Source organism: Etheostoma spectabile, chromosome 7 (genome assembly GCF_008692095.1).
Source record: "Etheostoma spectabile isolate EspeVRDwgs_2016 chromosome 7, UIUC_Espe_1.0, whole genome shotgun sequence".
Taxonomy (NCBI): domain Eukaryota; kingdom Metazoa; phylum Chordata; class Actinopteri; order Perciformes; family Percidae; genus Etheostoma; species Etheostoma spectabile.
In genome coordinates this window covers 14040114-14065027 of record NC_045739.1, presented here as the reverse complement: position 1 = coordinate 14065027, position 24914 = coordinate 14040114, and the positions used below count along the sequence as shown (strand labels likewise).

Sequence of the window (24914 nt, the reverse complement as noted above, 5' to 3'; positions counted from 1 at the left end):
TCTCCATGCCTAACAGGTTTTTGTTTTTGAATTTGAAACATTACTTGAATTGGCCAATCAGAGTGGACTGGATGCTGCCCCTGTGCAAGTGTGTTAATGTTTGTGAATTGCCCTTGCAAATAGAAAATAAGTGTCATGAGATTTTAACTGTCACAAGTATTTTGGCAATTTAAGACTGACTACAGTGCTGCTTGAGAATGTGTTGACTTTGAGGCATTGCCATGGTAACTACGTAATCTAATTGATAGGAAATGTCTAGGACAATAAACAGATATTTGAAAAAGCGATTGAGAAAAAAACGTCATGCACAAAAGACAAAAGAGAGCTTTCAGAGTGATTTCAGTTTTTTATTGAAACAGTATGAACAAAAACACTGCAATTAAATAAAAGGGTTCAAACAAATCAGATGGCACAAATTAAAGACCTAGAACCGATAATATGTGGCAAATCAGAGGAGATGAAACACAAACAAGTCGTTGCAAACATTTGCAGTGTCTAAAGCCTATTCATTAAACATTACATCACTCATTCAGTGCACATATTAAACGAGTTTGTAAAGCAAGTGGAGCTAAGCTGAGACTTCATTATTTGTACACCCATTTAGCACACTTACTATTGCAAAAATAACAAAATAGGGCATTACTGCCTAACACTGGGCACTAAAACTAAGTGCAACTATAAAATGTCATCCTGTGCAGGCAATCTGGGGTTAGCTCAATTTAAAGACCGGATGGCTGTTCTGGTAATCTAACTATTAACAGAAGTACTATGAATAAATTGTCAAGACAATGCTATCACTATGTCTAATAACCACTGGCTGTGTGTTTAGGCCTTTATAAGGAACGAGCCAGAAGTCATCACGCTGTTTTGTTTTGTTTTGGAATGGGTGGCAGTTAAAAAGTACAGTCAATTCACATTAATAATGCACTTCAAAAGTTAAAATCCCCCTAACTACCTAGAGAATACCAGAGACAGTGGCACAACCCCTTCTGCTAAATTTCACAGATATGTATTAGGTTTTTATATGTCAGTGTTAAAGTGGGCAGAATGTCACGTTACTCTTGTGAAAGAGGGTGCCTTTTCTTTTCTGTAAGCCCCATGCTAGCCCTCAGAGCTCATGGGTGTGTTATGTCTAAACAACTTCTGCACATGGTGCTTCATACAGTTGGCCAACATATCAGGGATCCTAGTTACATGAGAACATGTTTTAACTGGTGCTCAGGGCTGCTTTAAAGGTCTGTTAGCCACAACAATAGCCTAAAGGCTGTTTTATGCTTCTGCGGAGGCTCCACGCAGAGCTTTTGCGGTAGCCTACGTAAGTGGCCTGATATTTATACTTGTGCGTGTGTGTGAGGGGAGTGTGGTAGAGGGAGAAGTGAAAGAGTGGCGGCGATAAGCTTCGGAGCGAGTACTGAGTCATACTGAGAGAAACAAAGTGTCTCACCTTGGTCAGAAAACACAGGGGAGACACTTTGTTTATCTTTAGCAGGAAATGTTAACCCTCTCCTTGATTTCATGTTGTTTATGGAGAAGAAGAACCAGGTAATGAGTCGGGGGAAATGCAACGCTACCAAGCCTTGGCCAAGAGACGTGCATGGGCGAGATGTGTAGTAACATTTTTCAAAAGGGGTGTACGTCAGGCTACAGTTTAGGGTCGAATCGATATCAGACGGGTCTGGGTCTACGCCGTCAATTCGACACAGAAGCATAAAACTGCCTTAAGGCTTTCTGTATGTACTGTGTATTCCATAATAAACCACTAGCCACGCAACTGCAACCAGGGGTGTCGGACTGGGGGGAAAAGAGGACTGAGTATTTGGGCCTTCATATGAGAAGGGGGCCCACAAAGATACTAGAATTAATAGCCGTGGATGCGGGGAGGGGCCCATAAAAGATGCCTGTGCACAGGGTCCAGAATTTTGTGCTACGCCTCTGACTGCAATATAGGAGAAACTCATGAGCTGTATACTATGTACTGTAGACCCCTTGCATTGTGTATACACAGCCTGTGGAATTTGTAACAGTCTCTTCTGCTTTCTTTCCTGCTCCAACCTTCCATGTGTATTTTATTTCCTTTAGTTTTGTCAGTATTCATACATAACATACATTAACACACAAGCCTCCCTCCCCCTCTTTTTTGGCAAAAGTCCAGAGTCCTGGTTAAATTGGTTTAGTTCAGGTATCGTTGTTTTAATGATCGCAAAAGACGTCACAGTTCAGTAGTTCAGAATTTCCAGAACTTTGAGCGCTCTTGCTGCTTGGCAGACTTTTTCCTCAAGGGCTGTGGGATAAAAAGAGAGAGAGAGTCAGTTAGTGCTTGAAAAAAGGATGAATTTTGGATCTACAGTAGTTAATCAGTATCTGAGGTTCAATTTATTTTGAAGCTTATCAATTTTTATGTGTATTTTGTTTAGTGTCATCAAATGGTGCAATTATTTAGCATTGACAACAGTATGGGAGGTTAAAAAAAGCTGGTTTGTAGATTTTACTAAAATATTAAAGGTACATACACAGAAAATAAACAACATATTATAAGAAGTGTGTTTATGAAAACATTTTGTTATAAAGCCAGGTTGACAAGATTAGTCTTTGGACTACATGTAACTTAAGACAGAGAAGATCCCTAGATGGTATAATATGAAACAAACCATTTAAAAAATAGACCAACAATCACAGAAAGACTGATAATTAGTTCCTGAGACAAAAAACAAACAGAAAATGACGACTTTTGTGTTGCTGCTCCACTTCTGACAAACACAAGCCCGCTGTTTCTGGGGATCAAATCAAACTGTCGATATAAAACCAGGCTGCTTGATGACCGTTGGCCACATAGACAGACACTGAGACACACTACTTTCAAGACCAAATAGAGCCACTTGTCACCATGAATGGCCAATTTTCCTCGTGGGACTGTGTGTCAGTGAAAAGCAGCAACACGCATTCAACTTTGTCGGTGGATTTTGGGGGAAAAATCTGTTACATTACGTCTGTGAATTAGGGTCATGATGGGCTTAAAGGGGTTAAAGTGAATAGCTGAAAATATTAAATAAAGACATTTACAGAAACCATAACGCTGTCTTTTTTCGCAGGTTTTTTGCTCTTGGCAGACCTGTGACACAAGAAACATTCATCATTAGCAAGACATGCAGCTCATGACTGTATTCTCAGAGGGGAGGGTGTGGTTCGTGGGAACACTGTCGCTTGGATGGGACTTCTATTACTCTCATCACGGAAGGTTGATGGTTGAATATGTTTAACTGCAGAGACTAATTATGGTCAAAATGCTACGCAGTTTGTATTGGGCATGCTAGGTCATGAACAACACTCTCAAAAACCCATTACATCACTGCCAGTGTTAATTCATCATAGGATGTGTCCGGGATGACTAAAAGCTCATGCTGCTTCTTTCGCTCCATATTTAGAGAAAAGTGATGACTCACTGCACACCACCAATATAACTGCCTGCATTCAAATGGATTCAAGCTCTACGTCTGTGTATCCAGCAGTACAGATGAGGTACTTACGAGTATTTTCCCATCCTCCTCACCACAGCAATCACCACGGCAATGAGGACGACCACAGCCAACAGAGCGCCAATCACAATCCCGACTACCTGGCCAGAACTCAGGCCCTCTGTGAAAGACAAGAGGTAGAACATTTTTCAGACTTCAGTTGGATTACTAATACATTACTAGTTGTCATGTTATATGTAGTTTCATGCATACTCTTCACACTTTAGAAGTAATTAAAATGCCATCTGTCTATGAGTAAGGCAGAATGACAGGAGTGAAAGAGAATCATATTTGGAAAGATTAGGCCTGCTTGTGACTTTTAAACCCTTCTTAGGAGGCTAAGGAGGGTAGTGTGTTTTGGTGCTGCCAAACACACTACCCTCCACATTAGGCTCACAGAGGGTCGGTGGTATCATATCAGTCAATAATAACACCTGACTCGCAACTGACTACCTTTACGCTACCCCAGCATCCAATCCCATCCATTCCTCACCCTCTGTGGGAAGACCCTCTGTGTCGTTTTCAATGACCACCCCTCCAACTGTCTGGGCGGCTTCCGTCACCTCAGGTTGGTCCTCTACATCAGCAGGCTCAGTGGTAGCTTCGGTCTCCACTACAGGAGCGTCAGTGATAAGGGGTTCTGGTGCTGCTACAGTAGTAGCAGCAGCAGGGGCATCTGTCTCGACGACGTCAGTATTGACAGTAAAGGCAGTAGGCGCCGCCTTGGTGACAACTTCTGTTGCAACTTCTTCAGGGGCCGCCGCTGGTTCAGTTGCAGGAGGACCAGTGATAACAGTCAGTTCCTCTTTTGGAGAATCGCTGGCCTCAGGGATGTCTGTCACAGTCTTAGTGGTCTCATCGGGTTGTGGAGGGATCCCTGTGGGGCCTGGGGTGAGAGGTCATAGATGGTTCACATGATACAAATGTAAAAATACAATCTGTTGCTAGGACACAGTTTTTGTGGATCATTTTTGTTGTAATTGTATACATGTATAGATGTGTTGAAAATACTAAAGTAAAAAAAATCTCATTTTAATTTTATGACAGATCTTTTTCGCTCCTTTTTCGGAGCCCATAAGTTATGTATTGCTGTTGGGGTGTGAAGACCATTTTAAACAACATAAAAAAATTTGTGTACAGTATATTGGAAATAGTTACAAACCCTGCCATTAATGTTCATCGCATTGAGTTAATATGTGTATTCTTGTGTTTTGTATGATCTTTTCAAAATGTATTTTGTAATTCAGATTTGGCGTTGTGACATGAGATTCGTTACACTTGTTTTAGTTTATTTAGACAAGACAACTGTGCATTTCCTCATAATACATTATTGGTATATCTTGATATGGGAACTTTATAACTTATGATAAATAAATTATGATATTGAATGATTGCTCAGTGACACAGACACAGAAAAGGCCCCAGTCTGTCAGGATGAAACAATAAAGGTAAACAAACAAACATAAGATACAAATTTAAATTCGACCCTGACATAATGATGAGGTGAGATGACCTTTCCTCTTTCTTACATTCGTTCATAACACTTCTGTCATCCCCAGCACATGGCTACGCCCCCCCCGTCCTCCATCCTGTCTTTAAGGCTCTGTGTGTACGTGCCGGCATGCCACATCCTCTGCCTTATTTCCTGTGGCAAGGAGAGCGCGGGAAGACTTGTTAACGCTCAGCCACTGAACATGTGAAGGGTGTGAGAGACCCAATACAGCTGGAGGAATTGCAGTTTTCATAAAGTGGTGGAGATTTAACAACTTGAGGAAATGTTAGCCATATATTTTGAAAGCATCTATAGCTTCTGTTTTTTCTCTCTTTGTGGCATTGTCAAACAATATCAACCTTGAGTAACCTTTTGAATGATTATATGTATGATCAAGTTTTATTAGAGCTTTGCAGTAAAATGGATGCTCACATTTTGCATTTACCATCTGCAAAAAGACATGTATTTATCCTTGTGTCTTTCATCTAGGTCTGGACTATGAAGTCAAACTAATCATCACCCTCCAATAACCGTAGCTCCATCTCCCCACGTTCAACATCCTCTCAGCCACAACTGAAAGCTCAAGCCTGTACAGCGCTGCTTCAAAATTAAGGAGGTAGATTTCAGTGTGGCACCAAAATTACGGTCTACAGTTAACTTTCCACTGACAAGATGTTGGCGCTTCTTCTCTTTAAAAAAACAACAACCCTATAACCTCTCCCTGAAAACATTCTTACTGTAAAAGACCAGGAACCAGCCTCAATGTTGGTCTTCTAAACTTAGCGTCTGACATCATGCTTTCTCCATCTCCATTTTCTCCAATTGTTCTGAATACTGAAATAATAGAGAATACTTAGCAAGGGTAAAAATAACTCTGAATGGTCTGACAACCGGCAGAGTTATTCCTAGTTCTGTGTTGGCTATCTTTTTCATTAGCAACAGGCGGGATAAATATAACAAAACATTTGTTCCCACTGCAGAGTCCTGAAAGGGGGGTTTTCAAAAGACGACTCAGACTGTTTGTTTGGAAAGTCTGTAAGCGATGATGAAATGGTTTGAGCTTCACAGAGTAAGCCCGTACGCTATGTGTAATTGCCCCTCAACCCCATCTAACAATTGTTTCATTATGTGTACAGTTCCCACAATTAGCTCTGAGAAGTATTTCCTCCCCACTGAGCTGACTACCCTGGGTTAATACAGCTGCATTAGTGAGTAACATAGTAAGACTGTAGTGTGGTCTACATCCCCTCTTCTCTCTTTTTTTATTATAACTTCTACGCCTTCCTCTCCCTGACCCTGCCCTGCCACTCCCTAAGGATAGGTTTGTTGCTGTTGAAACCTTTGAGAAGGCTGAATCCCTGGAGAGAAAGAAAGGGAGTGCATAAAGGTGGAGGGGGGCTCTATGGGAACAACCCAGAGTCCCTTCATTGTGAACATGGTGTTTTCTTTGTCTTTGCTCGGATGTGGCCTTGTATGTAGTCGTTAGCATTTATGTAAGTGACCCTCTATTAATCCTCAGAGGGTTTAGAGCAGAGGATCAGGTCTAGAACAGGACCCTTGAAGCTGGTGAGGACTTTGCCAGCAAGTGAAATATCTCTAGATATGTGAACACCAGGTAAACTCCTTAAAACCTCAGAACCTAAAGAGCTCAGAACTCATATCCATTCACTGCTCAGCAAAAAGAAATTACAGAAGAACTGGAAGCAGTTCAAGTTGCTTCTTCATTCTTCCAATCCTAGACTGAGAAAAGTTTACGTAAGTGTGGCGTTGCCCTTATTATTCCAAAAGGTTCTGTGGTGCACCCGGGTCATTTTACAAACGATTACATCATTTTGACCACAAATGCTCTCTCACAACCATTTCCATGTGAAGCAGGAAACAGCCTGAAATCATCCCGCTAGTTAACATGTGGTAGCCAGTGAGTTTGATATGCATGTGTTTATTTGTATGTAAACCCATGGCTATCTCAGCCACTGACTGTGCATTAAAGTGTTGAATCACCAAAATTTAAAAAACACATTTTCACAACTTCTTTCACTCATTATGTAAAAGTGAAACAATGTAAGTACAAGAAGAAAACAACTGTTGGCATTGTATGTAATAACACATTTCAGTAAGAAAGTAACTGTGAATGACATTCATTTTAAAATTTCCCTAAAATAAGGTTTAGTGATGGGATGTCAACATTACTAAACTTGGATGACGGTGGCGGCACCGTGAGAATCACATTCTTTGATTTCTCCAGTGGATTCAATACCATCCAGCCACTGCTACTAGGTGAGAAGCTGCAGATGATGGGTACTGGTGTGTGCGATCACTGACTACCTGACAGACAGACCACAGTTTGTCCGTCTGGACCGTGTTCTGTCTGATGTGGTGGTGAGTGGTACGGGGGCCCCACAGGGGACTGTGCTGTCTCCTTTTCTGTTCACCTTATACACCACAGACTTACAGTACAACTCAGAGTCATGTCACCTACAGAAGTTTTCTAATGACTCTGCAGTTGTTGGTGTATAAGGGATGGACAGGAGGGAGAGTACAGAGCGCTGGTGGATGACTTTGTGGAGTGGTCTGGTAAGAATCACCTGCTGCCGAACGTGGATAAGACCAGAGAGATGGTGATTAACTTCAGGAGGAAGGGAACGGCTCCTCAACCCCTTTTCATCCTGGGAGAGGATATGGACATGTTTAAGGAGAGCAGATACCTGGGTGTCAACATTGACAACAAGATCAACAGCACTGCTGTTTACAAGAAGGGGATGAGCAGACTCTATTTCTTGAGGAAGCTGAGATCCTTCAACGTGTGCAGCAGAATGTTGCAGATGTTCAACCAGTTGGTTGTGGCCAGCGCTCTGTTCTCCTCCGTCATCCGCCATCGAAGCCAGCCACACAAAAAGTCTGAACAAACTGATCAGGAAGGCTGGCTCTATTATAAGCTGCAAACAGGACACATTTGAAGCTGAGGTGGAGAGGAGGTAACTGAACAAACTGTTATCTATCGTGAATAACCCTGACCACCCTCTCTACCCCCCACTGGTCCAACAGAGGAGCACCTTCTCTAACAAGCTCCAACCGCTTTGATATTGCACGGTCCGCCACAAGAAATCATTCCTACCACAGGAAATAAAACTTTTTAACACTGAGTGGTACATAAGACTCATAGACACCACACCTGCACTAAGTGAAACTTGCACAATATTTACGTTATCCACAGTTTTATCAATAATAGTTAAACAGTTGTACATTTTATTTATTTATTTTTATCCCCAACTTGTATATATTTTAAATTATTTGTTCTTATATTGTATCCTGTTATTTCATGTATATTCTGTATGTGTGCTGTGTGTCTATTTTGCTGCTGCAACACCGGAATTTCCCATTTTTTGGGATCAATAAAAAAATCTATCTATCTATCTATCTATCTATCTATCTATCTATCTATCTATCTATCTATCTATCTACAGGGAGGGGCAGAGATGTGAAGTGTAAAAGGCAGTCAGGAAAAAGAGTTATAAGTTAGAGAAATGGTACAGGAATACAGCAACAACAAAAAAAGATGTGAGAAAGAGGTGGAGGGACAAAAAGATATACAATGTGAGACAGGAAAGGAGGGAGTAGCAGCCTCCATCCATTATGATCACAATCAGCTGTCACTGAGGCCCCCCTGTTATGTGTGTGTGTGAGAGAAGTACTAATTTACAGTCCAGTGTAGGAGGGAAAGGCTCTGTGTTGACGATGTGAGGGAGTGTGAAAGTGTCCACCTTTGGAGCCCAGGAATGTTTTTGCAGGACTGGAGGAGGGAAATGTGAGAGAGATAGGCGCCCTGCACATCTCAATGCACTTTGGCAAAATGCCGCACAGCGTAACCTCCCCCGCTCAACCAGTTGGAGTCAGCTGTGGAGATACTGGGGTGTGCCATTCACTGAACACTGGGGATTTTAAGTAGGAGACAGGCTGGAGTGGAATATTCTCAGCTAGTCTTATCACAAACGCAACACAAGGGGCGTACACTAACTGCTTTTCTAACTTAGATTGGAGGACATGTAGCAGGTCCCATCTGGACTCTATCGCCAGGGGCAGAAACTGCTATATCAAGTGGGTCTTTAATCTTAGGCCTAACAGGTCTGATTAAATTCCTAAAATGCAATGAATCTGGACAGGGATGACATTAAATGCAAGCACTGTACAACTAACAAAATAAACAGATCATGCTGTGGAATCACTCTAAGCCGTCCAGCTCTCTTCTTTGCTTTCAAACTAAACTAAACTAAACACCCCAGACTTAACTTCATTTAATCAAACAAGCCTCTTAATGTATTTCTCATCTCGACAACCCTCAAATCCAATCCCATATCATAAAATACCCACCCAGTTGTGTAAGTTTTCCTTAGTCAGCAGCAGCTCTAAAAGAAATTCGGACTTTCTCTTGCACCGTGTCTAACCCTGCAGCACACGTAGGTGTTAGAGATAGAGACATTTGTGTCAGTACTCACAGAGGAGACACACACCAAAAAACTAATCCACAGGGAGGTTTGGGCCATACTCTGAAGCCCTGTTATAGTCTCAAGTCGTCAGTGCTTGGGCTTGGTCCTGGCTAAAACGGCCTCAGTCTCCTTTCCATAAACAGATGTTTCTTTCTCCTTGTGGAAAATTTTTGGTATGACTGAGCTTTTTTTCTACTCAAAATGAGACTCAGTTGACGTGAGAAGTGCTCCTTTCCTAATGGTCCCTCTTTACCAACATGTGTCTCATATTTGGAGTAGGAGCGCAACATTGGAATCATTTCTAGAAGTAGGCATGGACAAAGGGCATTGACCTCTCCCTTCAGCAGCCAGATGTGATGGGGATGTTATAGGTCCAGAGAGGCAGACAAAACTCATTAAGGAGAATGGAGGGAGGAGGTGGGGGGCAGCAGTGTAAGAAAAGAGGTGGAGGGTTGTACAGGATACATAGGGTTTGCTAGTTAAGTGAGCTGGAGTGGGGAAGTTAAAACCCCCTCATTTGTGAAACATGTGGAAGGAGCTATTTCTCTGTTTCCCTTTTTTTTGGAAAACTGAGACGGCTGACCTAAGAATTATTCTAAAAGTTTAAGGATTTTCTCCAAAGTAAACCTCCATGGAAATGGGACAGGCACGTCGCCTCCGACCGGTAAAGGTTGTTGTTTAAATATAGACCCAGCCCCTCTCTGCCCCCCCTGTGCCTACGCTAACCCTGTCCCCCAGGGTCCGGACTCATCAAGCTGGAACAGGGGAAGGGGGCAGAGAGTTGGGGGACTGTTAGGAGATTGGGGGGGGGGGGGGGGGGGGGGGGGGGGGGTCAAATGGTAAAGCTTGATACCCCACCAAAGATGGGTAAATGCCAAGGGGCGGCGTGCCGCATGGTCTAACAACATGCGGGTAAAAGAGGGTGGGGAGCCTCTTAAAGCTCATCATGTACCGGGTGTTCTCTCTTCTCGTCTCTTGCTCCTCTCTCATCCATATGACCCTCTTAAATATAGAGTGTCTCTCTATTAATACACGCACGCAAACCAGCCCTGCCCTGCCCTGCCCTACAGTTCCCTAAGGCCTCAGCCACACACCCCGTGCTTGCTGCTTACCCTGGGCAAACACTGCTGGTCAAGGCAAAGAAGGAAAGGGAAAACATGCAAACAGTGAGAAAGAGAGGCAATAGAAAAACAGAGGAAGAGTACTAAAGTAGTTGCAGTGAGAGACAAATGAGAGAAGTGAGAGGAGACCGTAGATAAGCTTTCAGATAAATGTGTATGGTCCGTGTTACAGTTTACAGCCCCCGTCCCTCCCTTGCTGTGCATGAGCACTGTTTTGGGAGCCTTCCAAAGGATATAACTTTCTTCTCTTTGCCAGTGCCAAGAATTTACAGACACGAGGCAGCAGAGCTCCTGCTATTACATCACATTTCCCGTTCGTGTCTGCAAATCTAACTTTTTCTCCAAAGCTCAAGAGTAGTGTGGAAATGACAAAGAAAGCAAGACAGAGGGAGTACAAATTTTAAAATCAACACAGACTATCCATTTCAGTTTCCCCCTTTGTTAAATTAGCACCTTCGATCATAGTTTAGCTTCTCCATCAGGGGATTCTCAGGTAAGGTGGAACAAATGGGCCAGATCACAGCCGGCAGTTATGGGAAGCAGTTTTCAATGATGAGTTAACAGCGAAAACATTAAAACCTATGAAAAGTCTTCCAAATCAGTTAAACATGAGAACTTCATTGATCAGGTAATGAATAGACAAACCAAAATGGAGTTTATTTTACCTTTTAAAACCAGCCTCTAGAGTGTTATTGTTCAGTCAAACGGGATGAAAACAGACAAAGAGTGGTGTGGGGTGGACACATGGAGGCAGAGGGAGCAAGGGGACACAGTGTGCTAACGGCAGAGGTTGGACTTACTTGCATGTGTTAAGGCGCAGAAAGGGCCAACCAGGGCCAAGAGGAGCAACAGCTGAACATTCATTGTGTTGAAAACTTTTCTCCTCCAGTCACAACCTTTATGGACTCCCTCGGGGCAGAGCACGACACCAGAGCCCTTCCACACGCTGCTGCACACACGCCGCACACACACCAACCGGCCTCTCCAGAGGGGAAGGGTGAAGGACCAGAAATAAATAAAAAAAAGGTCAAGAACGAAAATAAGTCTTCAGTGGAAAGTTAGTGAAAGTAGCGGCCTGAGATCCGTTTAACTTGTAGAGGTGAAGACGAACAGACAGAGCCGGGTTGTTCTCACAGCTGGAGTTGGAAAGAGAGTGGTGGAGGGATGTAAAGAGGACAAGAGAAAAGAGAGAAGCTGTGGCCACTTAGAGGAAGTCGAGAGGGAGAGAGGGACTGGCACACAGCAGGAGAGAGAAAAGAGAGTGTGTGTGTGTGTGTGTGTGTGTGTGTGTAAGTGACTGAGCTCAGAGTGGAGGAGGGGTGTTGGTACTGGTGGGCTGGGCGCGTAGAGCAGCAAGGGGCAGGTTGGGTTGGGAGTAGGGAGTCCGGATTGGGGCAGTAAGGTGGTTTCAGCCCTCCTGGTCCAGCCCTGTGCAGGACGCTCTCCATTTGGTGCACAGCCAGCCCTCCTGTTTGCAAACCCTGCAATATCAGCAGCACACACACACACACACACACACACACAGACACACACACACACACACACACACACACACACACACACGCTTGGAAATACCAATAAATAGACCGTTTAAAGGCACTTTAAACTATAACTGGCCCGCTCATACAATTAGAAAGCTAAAGCAAAAGGCTTTTCAAATGCTTTTAGAATGAATGAAGTGAGGTGGAAACAGAGCTTTGAGCTGTCTCAAATAATCCTTAATCACAAAGTTAAGAGCCAAGAAAGTGCCTGCAACAAAACACAGCTCCACTAGATGTTACCTATTACAAGAAAACAGTGAATGAAACAAGAATCTGTAAAGCATCTGTATTGATCTTCTAGATCATCAACCTTGTTCTCACAAAAACAAGTGGTATTGTGCATCTGTGGCTGACAGACAGTAGCTGCTTTAAAAATAAAAATAAAAAAGGTTTTCTCAATAAAAAGGAGCTGTAAATACAGTTAGAACATTGTGTGACTTTCACACAGACAAGCATGGGTGGTCTGCTGAGTTTACATGCAGATGGAAGGCGAACAGACTGTTGCTTGGCACTAGGCTGACACCTGTTGGACAACAAGCTACCAAGGTCAAAGCCGCACAAAGCCCAGGAGGAAAAAGTTATTTCAGTAGCCAAAAATGAAGTCATTTTCTGTTCTTTTCTTTGTTTTGTTTTACCTAAATAATCAGACTTTAAATTTTTTTACAAACTCCAAGATTTATAGTCTGGCACTATAGCAACTTGTCCAGCATCATTTAAAGTTTTACGTTAAGACATAAAGCGAGCATGTGAACATGCTGACAGGTGATGAAATAACGACAGCAGATGTGAGGTAAGTGCAGTAAAAATGGTCAATGACATTTTAATAAACACTGAAATAGATCTTAACTGTTGAACTGCCATACACAGATTATTTAAAACACACAAAAACGCCAACGCCAATTTTTTTCATCAACTATTTACAATAAACTGAATATGTACATACTGTGTCTCCTCAAGGACAAATAACAAAATACTGTCTCTCCATTTGCTGTTTTCTCTTTTCAGTCTGTGTTTTTCAAGGGCAAACATAGGAGTAACATTGCATTATTTACATGGACACAACAACACACAAACATACAATATACAGTATATATGCTGGTCACTGTAATACAGCATTTAATCGTAATAATAAAGAGTATTTTTCTTTCTTTCTATTTTTTTTTAACAATGAGACCTTGTTTAGACCATTTGAACAATCACTGAGATCTTCCAAACGAAAGAGCACTTCAAGGTCCCATATTTCACTTTGTACCCACTTAATACAAACAAATTACTTGTTTCTTATGTGTATTTTTTGAGCTGAATGCTAAAGGAATTCAGAGAGGACTATACACACTTGTACACACAGACAAATTTAAACATCACAGTAAGAAAAGTTGAGCATTTAAAACATTTGTTTATTATTTGCTCCTTTGATGATAGATCTTTTTTAAATGTCTTTTGAAACAAAGAAATAAAATGTTCACGGTTTTCTTTTATTTCTCTCATTCACTAGATGCTATCAAGTTTGGTGTTGTGCAAAAACTGCTCGTCGTCTTCTAAATGAGGCATCTTAAAATCACGGCCGACCCTTCTCTGCCTGGTCATAATTGATATGCACTTTCCCAAAATTGGAAAATAAAACAGAATTATATCTCAGAAAATTATGTATTACTGTTGACAAAGTCCAAGTCTAGCCGTCTCATTTTCGTCTTAATTGGTGGCTGTTGCTTTGAGCTACTAAAAAGCTTATTCCACAGTGTGTTCTAGCTTAGCTTATAAGCTGACAAAGAAGATTTAAAATTTGGACCACAGTCACCAGGAGGCTCGCTGTCCGCCAACAGGAAGTGTACACTGACAGCACCGAACAACACGCAGTGACCTCACGTACATGTACAGAGATGTAAATAGCTTTGTGTTGGTCTGGCATGGGATATGAATGTAACACCCTGAGAACATGGCACCATGGACTGTTCCACACACACAATAACAACATTTAAAATGATAAAATAGAGGTTTAGGATTGTTGCCCAATGTGACAGGCCAAACATAAAGAATGAACAGATTGTGGTGCAATTCTTTTAATGTTTTTTTAAAAGAAGCTATGATGGTGCCTGTTTTAACCAGCAGGTGGTGCTTCACGCACCTACTGCTGATTCAAGTTAAACAGGTACCCTGCCATTACTTTCTTCTTCATAAATCCTCCTTCTAACTGTAGTTACTTAGTAAAAGCCACAGCCACACAGATGTCAAGAGTTAGAGTGAACAAAGAGAGTAGTTTGTTGAATGTGTGTAAAAGATGTTGCTCTGCAGGAAGTTTGGAGAAGACACGGTTTTCTATTCATTTCAGGCAAAGGTGCTGGAACTTTGCACACAAGGGACACATGTCGTAGAAGGAAACACAAAAGATTTAAGAAAACCAATAGAAAACTAAAAAAATCACTAGAATTTCACAGACAATTTGACAAACATTTTGGCAACTTGTAACCCTGTTGACACAACATTAGACAATTTAGAGAGCATCAGACATCATTTTGCTCTGGACGATATGTTTACATCTCGGCTTGGTCCAATCCAATGTAAGTCTCATTTAATATGATTGTCTTTAGACTATCTATTTGTATCAGGGGGAAAAAAGGCCAGCAAGATCAGAAAAATGACAAAATGACAAAATGACAAAATGACTTTCCATTTGTTTTCTGTTGGATTGTCTGTTTTTTCCACACAGGTGAAAGGAGCTCCAGCTAGTTCCATACCTCATCTGTCATCACCTGTCTCTCTCTCTCTCTCTCTCTCTCATCTCCAGTCTCTCTCTTCATCCCACTATTCCACCAACGGCTCAGTTTAGACAATGGAGTCCCAGTCAAAGTCGTCCTGGATGTCGTCTGCTGCGAGCATGCGTCTCACCTGGAAGTGTCCCAGAGGCAGCCTGTGTTGTTGCTGCTGGCTCAGCTGGCTGAGATGACCTGAACATGGAAGAAGAGCAGAAGCCTTGTAACTGAAAAAGACACTGTTGCACACACAGTAGTTTATATCCTTGACATTCCACTTCCAGGATTGCTCTAGTACCGCCGGAAATTCCGCCGGATGCATGCATTTTCCATTTCCTTCAGCTTTCTTTATGTTGGAATTTAAAATTCGGAGGATTAATGAGAACTTTTGTTGACTACTCCTCAGATCTCTGCATGGTAAAAGGAGACATAGCTAGCAAGACTATCTGGGTTTTCCCTCGCACGACTATTTTGCAGCGGGTCTGTACGGAGTTTGGTGCCGCCTATGACAATTCTTATTGATTTAAAGAAATTCCATTAAACCGGAGCACGTTTTCCTCCCAACACCGAAAGCTATGTGGTGTAGCTAGACTTTCCTTCAGCGTGCTTTGGAGGAGGGTCTGGCAAAGTGAGACTGCATTCACAGTGACATTTTAATGCTACTTCTGTATCGTATATCGGTATTATATATTTATGAGTAGAATGAAGAATAGGAAACATGGGTTTTGAATAGTAAATTCTCTGGCTGCTGATCGTGTCGCGGGCATCAGCACCAGTTTGTGGAAAAATCTCAAACCACTGAAACCCAGGTAACAGCATCAAACAATTGCTTTCAATGCCTTAAATTCTAATTCACCTAAAAACAAGTGACAATTCTATTGTGGTGCCACATTAAATTTAGCAGAACATTTTAGTGATTTTAATGACACATTGTCGTAGTAGGTGAGGCTTAGGAGACCGATTGGGCTTTAGCCGAGAAGGGGGGAAGAACTGAGAAGTTGTCGATGTGCAAATTCTTTGGCAAAATCCTGGATTTTCACAATTCTACCTACTGCACCTTTAATTGTAATCGATTTGTGAGACCAGTGAAGATTCACACCCCTGTTATCCATATGTATGATGATGTCATAGTAGTAACATATTATTACTTTCAAGGGACGGCAGTAGCTTGGACTGTGGGGACTTGGCTTGGGAACCGGAGGTTGACTGGTTCAAGTTATGCATGGCCCCAGTACAGAGTGTGGACTGGACCCCTCACAGCTCCTGATCATGGGCAGCCCTATCACTCTAAAACCTCAACTGTACGCGCGCGCGCACACACACACTAATGGATATAAACCTGCTACATACACACATAGGGTCTGCATTCCCACCTGCTGACCTGTTAAGAGAGCGATGGAGGAGTCACCTGTCATGGTGGGAGCCGTGTTGCTCATGGGAGGCATGTGAGGGTATCCTGGTGGGCCCATCAGAGAGGAAATGCTCTGTCTCGAGTCTATGTACATGTTCCCTGTGGGAGAACAGACAAAAGGGCGAGGACTACCCTGTCAGATTATCCAGACTTTCACACATGCCTATGTGTTTTTGCAGAACACAAGCTCCTATCGTGTGCATAGGTTTACTGCAATATTATGCTAAGCTTGAGAAATCCTACAGAACATGAAGGATTTCCCACTGGTGAAATATCCCCTTGTCTTTCTATCTATACTCCGATTGCCATGAAGCTGAAAACATCCATAATTCCCTTGTGGCTCTATAATGGGCAAACAATGGCACAGTGATGGAGAGTGACTGTATTTCAACTCCTGTCATAGCAAATAACTGCAGAAATGATGAAGAGCAAGACTCTGAACACCTACTGTCAGCGGTGGGAGGTAACTAGAACATTTTCTAAAATACCATTTCAGAGGGAAATGTTGTATTTATTTACAATTTCTCTGACAGCTGGACTAACAACTGAGTGCAATAAAACAAGTAGAAAACACTGCCTTATATACAGACCCGTGCTGATGTGTTGGTTATGTTGGTTGTGTTGCCCGTGCTGATTGTGCAGGCTGGCCTTTGGGTGCATGGCTCCATGTGGCTGAGCCGGATGCTGCGGTGCTCCTGGTGGCGTCGGGTGTTGAACCTGAGGTTGTGGGTGGGCAGCACCCTGCGGGGGGATGACCCCCGTGGCGGTAAAGAACTGGTTAATAGAGGAGCACAGGTCGGCCATCTGGGCGGCGTCCAGCGACCAGTTGTTGAGCTCAGCCTGCTGCATGCTCTCCTTCAGACCTGGCAGACAGACGGAGGAAGCAAAGAGGGACCAGAATGTTCCATATGTCAGATACACTACGTTTCCACTTAAGCAGCTTCAACGTTAGATCAAATTAAAATTTCTAACTTTACAGTATCTAACTTTTGGTTATTTAAAACAACTTCACCAGCAAAATCGGTTTTGCCGGTTACAAACCTTTGCTGAAGCTGCGTCATGTTACACTTACTAAATGTGAATTTACATTACAGTCAATTTCAATTTGCCTGTTTCTATGGCTGCTCAGTTGCACCAAATCTAAAATTATAATTGTCTTGCGCATCATTTTATTCACATGATAGATACTATAATAGAAAATAATGTTCTTTGACGGTGAACAGTCATATCCTAGGTGTCTGGAATTTACAATGGTAATGTGTAATTAAAGATTTGTGAGGACAAAAAATTAGGATAAAATACCAGGCTAACATTAACACTGTTTAAGTAGAAAATAAGGTACACGCTAATTCATGAATGGGTGCCAATGTTATTCTGCCTTGAATCATATCTTGCACTGACGGTTACATTTCCTATACATTAGACTTAATAAGGCTACAGTCTTTCTTTGTCTGAAATGGAAACAAAGACACACCTGAGCTTCTATTCACAACCTGCCGTCTGATATTCCCCAGAAGCTAATTTATATGGCTTGTGCTTGATGGCAATAGAGACGAGAGGCTCTGCCCCTGCTCTTTGGAGGTGAGCCAGAGACAGTGGATAATGGCATTACGACGGTGTAAGGGAGGTCAAGCGCTGCAGGAGGAAAAAGAAAGCGAGAGAGTCGGAGTAGGGTCTGTGTGTTAGAAGACCAGCCGTCGTCATCCATCGTGTGTGAATGCTGCCAGCTTTGTGCGCTGAGCATGATAAGAGGCTGTTACTGAGCTGGGGCCTAATTGGATTATTCACATCATACAATTGGGTGGGAGGGCGAAAGAGAGAGAGAGAAGGAGAGAGAGAGAGACAGAGAGAGAGAAACAGAGCAGGGAGGGCAACCTCTCAGATGCAGGATAATGACTTTTATTAGGCCAATTCTATTACGACACTGGATGTTATAATATTGTGCCTCGAGGGTGAGTGTATATGAAAGCGCAGAGAGGAATCATAATGGTTTCATCAAAGTAACTGATCAGAATAATAAGCATTTTATCAATTCTCACTGTTTTGAACCAGGCTGCAGCAGACAGCTTTATCAATACTCATATCAGATGCTGTTCACACTGAAGACACCAGGACTCTTAGTAGTGTGTGTGTTACCTTGAAATGGGGAGAGGTCTACATCAGCCCAGTTGTAGCTGGTAGCAATGCGGCAGCTCTCCTTCAGCCAGTCCAGGTTGGGGTACCAGTCTGCACGCACGCACGCACGCACGCACGCACACACACACACACACACACACACACACACTATTGGCGTTTTCACATCGTAGTTTGTTTGCTTTGGTCCAAATCAGTTGGTGAGTTTGTAAACTTGGAGCCATTTGCCCTCAATCGGTTTGGTTCGGTTTGGTTTTACACCTGGAAAAATCCAAGCGTACCAAAATGCACCATTACAAATCCCGCAAAAACAATCACTCCTATTATTGGTCCGATGAAAGCAAATACAGGAACAAGGTCCTGTGTTCAGGACTTGTGCATATTTCTTGCATCTCCATGGTCAAACCAGCTCATTTCATTAAAATGATCAAACATTGTTTGAGACGTTACTACGTCACCGAGACTTTGCTCTGCTCTGCCGGCGTCTGTCTCCAACTTCAGCTGGTTTGACCACTGAGATACGAGTGATGGACGGTGAGCTTGACCGCAGTCCGTTTCTTTGAGTATGGATCATGTTCTCACCACAAACAAACCGCTCCAGCGATGGACTGAAAGCGTACCTAGACTACCTCTTCAAGCAGGTCTCAATACGCTTGCTTGGTCTGCTTTTGGTGCTCACCCAAGTGAGATTGGCGCGTTCTCACCTACCCAAACGAACTTCACCAACGGGAAAAAAAACTCTAGTTTGATTCAACCAAACTAAAGGCTGTTGGTGTAAAAACGCCCTAATCCTCAATTTCCACAGGATGTGGAACGGTTGCGGATCTGCTCCAGGAACGACGTCGGAGTAATTTGGTTTCCATTAAAGTCAATGAGTGTATTTCCACGGACTGCGGAACGGCTGCGTCCCAGATCTGGGGATCCACAGCGCTCCAGACCAGATACGTAGAGCTTATATTGTTGCCGGATGCAATTCAGCACATGGCAGACAGTGCGGGACAGGAGGTTGAGCACAGAAACAAAATAAAATGTCACGTTAATTTTCAAAATAAAACAGACCATGCTCATGGTGGATCATATTTCCCTGCACTACACCTTGAAAACACAGCACAGAGTTGTTTCCTTTCTTATCCTCTGGTTGGAAAAAAAACAGTTTGTGGTTTTGTGGTTCTATTCTACATGAATTTGCGAGATCTTGTGGGTCCTCAAGAGTTCAGCTGTCAGTCATGGCCACAGCTGTTCCGCAACATATCTGGACCTGGTGGGTATTGACAGACGGCGGTGCACGGAGCCATCACGCAGCGGAGCCGACCCGCAGCCTGTGGAAATTAGGGGTCCTATTCCAGATTAGCAAGTGAAATTTGTCTCAGTAAAGTTCTGCAGTCAACCACAAGGTGGAGTGATTTAGACACAGAAATATGCCAGCCAAGGCTCTGCTTTTGAAAAAAAGAAAAAGAAAAAAGAGGGAAGATGCTTTTCACCGCCTTCACCACCATAAACTAAACAAAAAACCCATTCTAAGGCCGTAGATCAAAGACAGAGGAATTGCTTTCATTCATCTTCTGCTTGGTTGAGGAGAATACTGACCTAGATAAATAATGTCTGAAGAGTCCTTTTTTTTGGTCTGAGAGTTGTGTTGCAGAGACACAAAGGAAAACATACAAAGACTGGGAATGTGAGCAGGAAAAGCCTTTGGAGATGTGTGTCTGTATCAGTCTAGCCTCATAATATCCAATGCTCTGGGACCTTACAGAGGAAAGAGTATAATATAAATGCAATGAGTCTGTGCAGAGACAGGCCTAGTCGGATGTATTACTGTAGCTGAATTGTATTTACACCCATGTTGCTTTGGGAGTCAGGAGAAGTAGAAGCATTGTTTGGTGCTGAACAGCATCAATATCCTGTATATATGAAACAGTAAACTATACTGTACACTTTGTGGAATCCAGCAGAGTAGAGAAATGGCTGCATTGACGGTATATTGATGTTGGATTTTATTTTGTCAAACTGCCAGCATCATTTTGCCACCAGTTTGGTTGACACTTTGAAAGTTTTTTTTCCCAACTGGGAGATTTGTTAGCCATCTTCTGGCTAACAAACAAACAAGTTCCCGAAATATCTCCTACTTGTGATTACACCTTGGAGACTGACAGTTGCAGTTCTTCCACTCAGCTGCTTGTATTAATACTCTGTACAATATGATGTGTATAACAATAGCAATCAAACCCCATGGGTGGTGTAATATAGCCATTTACTATACCAAACTCATGGAAACAATGTGATTTCTCATTAACAATGTTGAAATATTTCAAATTGACGGCCAAAACCATTTCCTTGAGTATTGTTAAATAATAAGAGACAGGCCTAGTCTGTGATTATGGCGTCTTCTAAAATATTGGAAGGCATACGTTTCTCTTGTGTTCACCTTATACCTGGAAACTGTGGATCGGTTCTCACCTGTTGTGGGGCAGGTCTGTCCAGTGTGATTCTGGCGGGAGAGAGAAGGGTGCTGCTGGGAATGAGCCGGGTGCTGTTGGTGCTGGCCATGCTGACCGCGCGCCTGGTGCTGACTGTGGGTTGAGTGAGGGGAGAGGTGCTGCTGAGGGTGATGAGGGTGGTGCGACACCTGGCCGTGGTTGTGTTGATGGTGGTGGCTGCCGCCATTTCCCGCACCAGGAGAGTGCTGGTAGGAGCAGGCGGTCCGGGCCTGCTGGCTGGAATCGCCAGGCATACCCATCAAACCTCCCGGGAAAAAACAACAAAAAAACTAAATATTACAGGTGAGGACAATAAACAAGAAAACAACAAAAATGTAAATGTCGCTCTTTTTAATTGACAGTGTCACCAGCCACAGAGAAAGAGACAGCGAAGAAGGTAGAGTGATCTCTAGTCCAGTATTTGAAGTCCTTTTTTACCACAGTACTGACAAATACATAAACACATAGTAGTAGTTCTGGAAACCCATTCGCTACCTCACGAAGGGAAAGTGTGGAACCATCCAAGCTGTGTACAGTAGGATCCTGTTGACCTCAACTGAGGAGATAATAGGGCGGTGGAAGGAGCACTTTGAGGATCTCCTAAATCCAGCTAACACGCCCTTTATGATAGAGGCAGGTCCTATGGTACTGGACGCCTCCCTAGGGAGGTGTTCCAGGAATATCCAGCTGGGAGGAGGCTTCGGGGAAGACCTAGGACTAGGTGGACGGATTATATCTCCAACCTGGCCTGGGAACGCCTCGGGATCCCCCAGTTGGAGCTGGTTAATGTGGCTCGGGAAAGGGAAGTTTGGGGTCCCCTGCTGGAGCTGTTCCCCCTATGACCCGATACCAGATAAGCGGACGAAGATGGAATTCTTCTTTTCAGAGACTAACTAGTTTAAGATTAAGGGCACACAGTACACCTTGTACAATGTAATGGTTTCAGGTCAATCTCTTTCTGACACAAACACACACACACACACACACACACACACACACACACACACACACACACACAATTACAGTGTGTTGTGGATTTTAGATTTTCTGACAAACAGATGGCAGAAATTTCTTGTCAATGGCAGAATTTTTAAATGGTTCACCCCAAGAGTGTGTTTTGTCTCCTTTACTGTTATTCATGGACACTGACAACTGCATAAAGTAGAAACTATCTTGTTGAATGTTCAGCCAAAGCTGCATCATTGTCTTTTCTTGAGCTACAGAGTTGGATCATGGTTGCCCTTGTCCTGCGTCAACAAATAATGAAATTGATGAACACACAAAGTCTATCAGAGCACATGCTAGTGAGAGAATTTTCACTCCTGCCATCAGGGAGTTGTTAGGGTTGCAAAAGAATTCCAGAATATTCCAATTCTTTTATTCCCACTGCCATGTGCCAGCTGAATGCATTCTGACAAACGCTTTGCAGCCATTGTTTTATCTGTTTATTTATTTACGATTTACTGGAAGCCTAATTATAACTGTCTTGGTTGTAATGTATGGGTGTTAGGGACAAATAAAGTTTTTTTGGATTGCATTGAAACATGCCCCCTGCCGTTTAAGTCTCTATGATTTCAATGTGACAAAGGGAAAGTAGACGTATATATGATAAAAGCTGGATTGTAAAACAAAGATTTTGCTGTAATTTCAAGATCTATTTTATTAATTAATGTTTAATTAATAAATATTATTGTTATTATTTTTTTTTTCTATTGCTTGACTTGTTATGTATGAGGATACCACCCGAGTAACTTACAGAGGGATGTGTGTGGGCTTAGACTCAACTGTGGTTTTTCAAAGGAGAAGACGAGCTCTGCTGTCTGACTGACTCACAGTGACTCAAATTCTCAAATACAATGACTGCTGACAGTGTTTCCTGTAAAGCCTCACACTTAAGAGACCTTTTAAAGAATCCGCTTAATCTTCACTTCCTTTCTAGGCGTTTGTATGATAAAAGATAAGACAATGTGAATACTAGTTGAGGGGGCTGGGGGGGCAACTAATATTCACATTGTCTTATCTTTTCTGCGAGAGTACCCCTGACCAAAAATTGAAGGGGACCTTGTCAGAGGGTGAATACAAGCAGCAGTCGCAGAACTTAACAGAGCGCATCAATCTCCTCGGTTACAGAACGTACGTGGATGTGTGCGAAGAGAAGCCAGCAGGAGAGGGAAGGTGATAGGAGGGTGGTGGAGGATGGTGGGGGGTCGAAGTGGAAGGGGGCCTGGTGACCTGAAAGCTTCAGGAAGCAATTAGCAAGATGCTTTACAAACTTTAGAACCAATCTAATTAGCTGCTATCAGAGCTGCAGAACCCTTTGCTGTGCTCGGCTGCAGATGTGGTTGTGAGTTTTTTTTCTCTACCTCTGTTGAATTCTTCCTCTTAATTGCCTTTACTCATTTGACTGAGCTAGCGGTAAAATGCAGATATGCGGAACAACGGATTGTTTGTTTATTAGAATACAATAGAGTAGGAGTAGTGTGTGGTGGAGGTTAATACTGCAATGCTTTTATTGCTATGAGAGCAATGTTCACATCTTTCCATTTCATTAGGAGCTTAAGCTTGACAGTTAATTATGTGCATGAAGCCTGACATAAAGGTTTACAAGTTTTTTTTTTTTCTGTAAACGTGTCAATTAAGATGTTGGACAGGCACACATGAACAAATGCACAATATTCCACATACAAAATGAGGGTCGACACCCACCTTGCTGTGAGAAGGACTGCTCGAATACGCATTTGTAAAGACTGCGGAAAGAAGCGCTTAGGTCCTCAAAGTTTGAGAAACAGAGCTGCTTGTCCCACGACTCCGGGACAGGCAAACCGTACTGGGGCTGTGGCGGGGGAGGCGGCGGCGGCTGGGCGGGCTGCTGGAGGCTCAGGGACTGGGACGAAGGCTCTGAGTGGCTACTTCCCTTCAGGACAGACAGAGAGAAGAGACAACAAATGAAAAGACTGAGAGGTACAAAATGACACACGGGAAAAAAAAAGTGTAAAGGCTGCAACAACATTCATGTCAATGAGACCAATAAGGCCACAGGGCTGGTACAGTTGGAGTACAGGGGAAAAAACAGGGTCGTCAAGAGATAAAGTTAAAGGGGAACTACAGTGGGGCTCGAAAGTTTGGGCACCCCAGGTAAAACCTCAAAACAAGAATTGAAAGACTCTTGGTTGTCCACAAGAAACGTTTCCAAGCTGTGATACTTGCCAAAGGGGGCAGTACAAGGTATTAACTCTGCAGGGTGCCTAAACTTTTGCAGACACCATTTTTTTGTTTTCTGTTATTTTGAAAGTGTAAATGATGGAAATAAAATCTAACTTTTTGTGACATATTATACGAATGTCTAATCTGTCATTTGATGCCTTTTGGAAATTGTTCCATCTTTTCTTGGCTGCTTTATGCACATTACCACAATTTTTTACTTGGGGTGCCCAAACATTCGAGCCCCAATGTATGCAGTTTTTTTAGCTAACCGTAATTTACCTTAACTTAACAGGTTCGGAGTCATGGGATTGGTTATAGAACTTTTTTCGAGTTGAATGGTGGTTGTCTCGCTCCCCCTTAGCATCTGTGAGTGAAAAAACCACCCTTGCAACTTTGGGCTGGCGAGTCGCTGGCCACACCATCATGAAGGGTCATGTGATATCAGGTCTCACAATGTAACCAGTTGCTTCATGGCACTGCACACATACGCCCATTCATGAAACGGCTAACATGGTAGCGATGGAGTTTTTGACACTATCGTCATGGCTGAGCCAGCAAAAAAGAAGGAGAAAGCTAGGAAAGCATTGTTGGAGGAACAGAGAAAGAGGAAGCGGCAGACTGACAGAGTGAGGAGTTAGACACATTGGAAGCTGCCAAATAATGTATCTATTCCGAAGCTGTAGGGGAAGCTCTATAGAGAAACCTGGCTCAGGTTTTAAATAAACAAAATGCAACATTATCCATTACAGTATTTTTCCAATTGCTAACACACTAAAATGACATGCATAG

General features: G+C 42.8%; 2 protein-coding genes across 7 annotated transcripts in view; both read right to left on the bottom strand.

The window, feature by feature from the left end:
* Positions 1 to 326: 326 nt before the first annotated feature.
* On the bottom strand, positions 327 to 11925 carry pdpn (podoplanin). Of its 4 annotated transcripts, none has more exons than XM_032520696.1 (5): positions 11410 to 11925; positions 4006 to 4398; positions 3525 to 3633; positions 3061 to 3109; positions 327 to 2281 (listed from the first exon to the last, which is right to left on the bottom strand). In XM_032520696.1, exons 1-5 carry the CDS (start codon positions 11471 to 11473, stop codon positions 2225 to 2227), a joined length of 672 nt encoding a protein of 223 aa, XP_032376587.1. In that variant the 5' UTR covers positions 11474 to 11925; the 3' UTR covers positions 327 to 2224. The 4 variants fall into 4 exon arrangements, with proteins under 4 accessions (XP_032376587.1, XP_032376588.1, XP_032376589.1 ...); XM_032520697.1 differs by having other exon boundaries at positions 4021 to 4398; positions 11410 to 11924; XM_032520698.1 differs by lacking the exon at positions 3061 to 3109 and having other exon boundaries at positions 11410 to 11919.
* Positions 11926 to 12945: 1020 nt separating this feature from the next.
* The window catches only part of LOC116692399 (forkhead box protein J3), a 58968-nt gene continuing 46999 nt past the window's right edge, over positions 12946 to 24914 (bottom strand). For 2 of the 3 annotated variants that reach the window (XM_032520677.1, XM_032520675.1), the window contains exons 8-13: positions 23628 to 23835; positions 20902 to 21186; positions 18448 to 18537; positions 16902 to 17174; positions 16282 to 16410; positions 12946 to 15095 (exon numbers count right to left, since the gene is read on the bottom strand). In XM_032520677.1, coding sequence (XP_032376568.1) covers positions 14974 to 15095; positions 16282 to 16410; positions 16902 to 17174; positions 18448 to 18537; positions 20902 to 21186; positions 23628 to 23835 — 1107 coding nt within the window. In that variant the 3' untranslated portion in view covers positions 12946 to 14973. The remainder of the gene's footprint in view (positions 15096 to 16281; positions 16411 to 16901; positions 17175 to 18447; positions 18538 to 20901; positions 21187 to 23627; positions 23836 to 24914) is intronic. The other variant, XM_032520678.1, reaches the window with a different exon arrangement.

Excerpts from the sequence above, each read along its gene's own strand:
- pdpn (XM_032520696.1), bottom strand. The coding sequence starts at position 11,473 with ATGAATGTTCAGCTGTTGCTCCTCTTGGCCCTGGTTGGCCCTTTCTGC. Across the intron at positions 3,634-4,005 it reads AGAGGGTCTTCCCACAGAGG|AGGGCCTGAGTTCTGGCCAG; the intron begins GTGAGGAATGGA and ends TGTCTTTCACAG. Across the intron at positions 2,282-3,060 it reads AAGACAGCGTTATGGTTTCT|CCCTTGAGGAAAAAGTCTGC; the intron begins GTAAATGTCTTT and ends TTTATCCCACAG.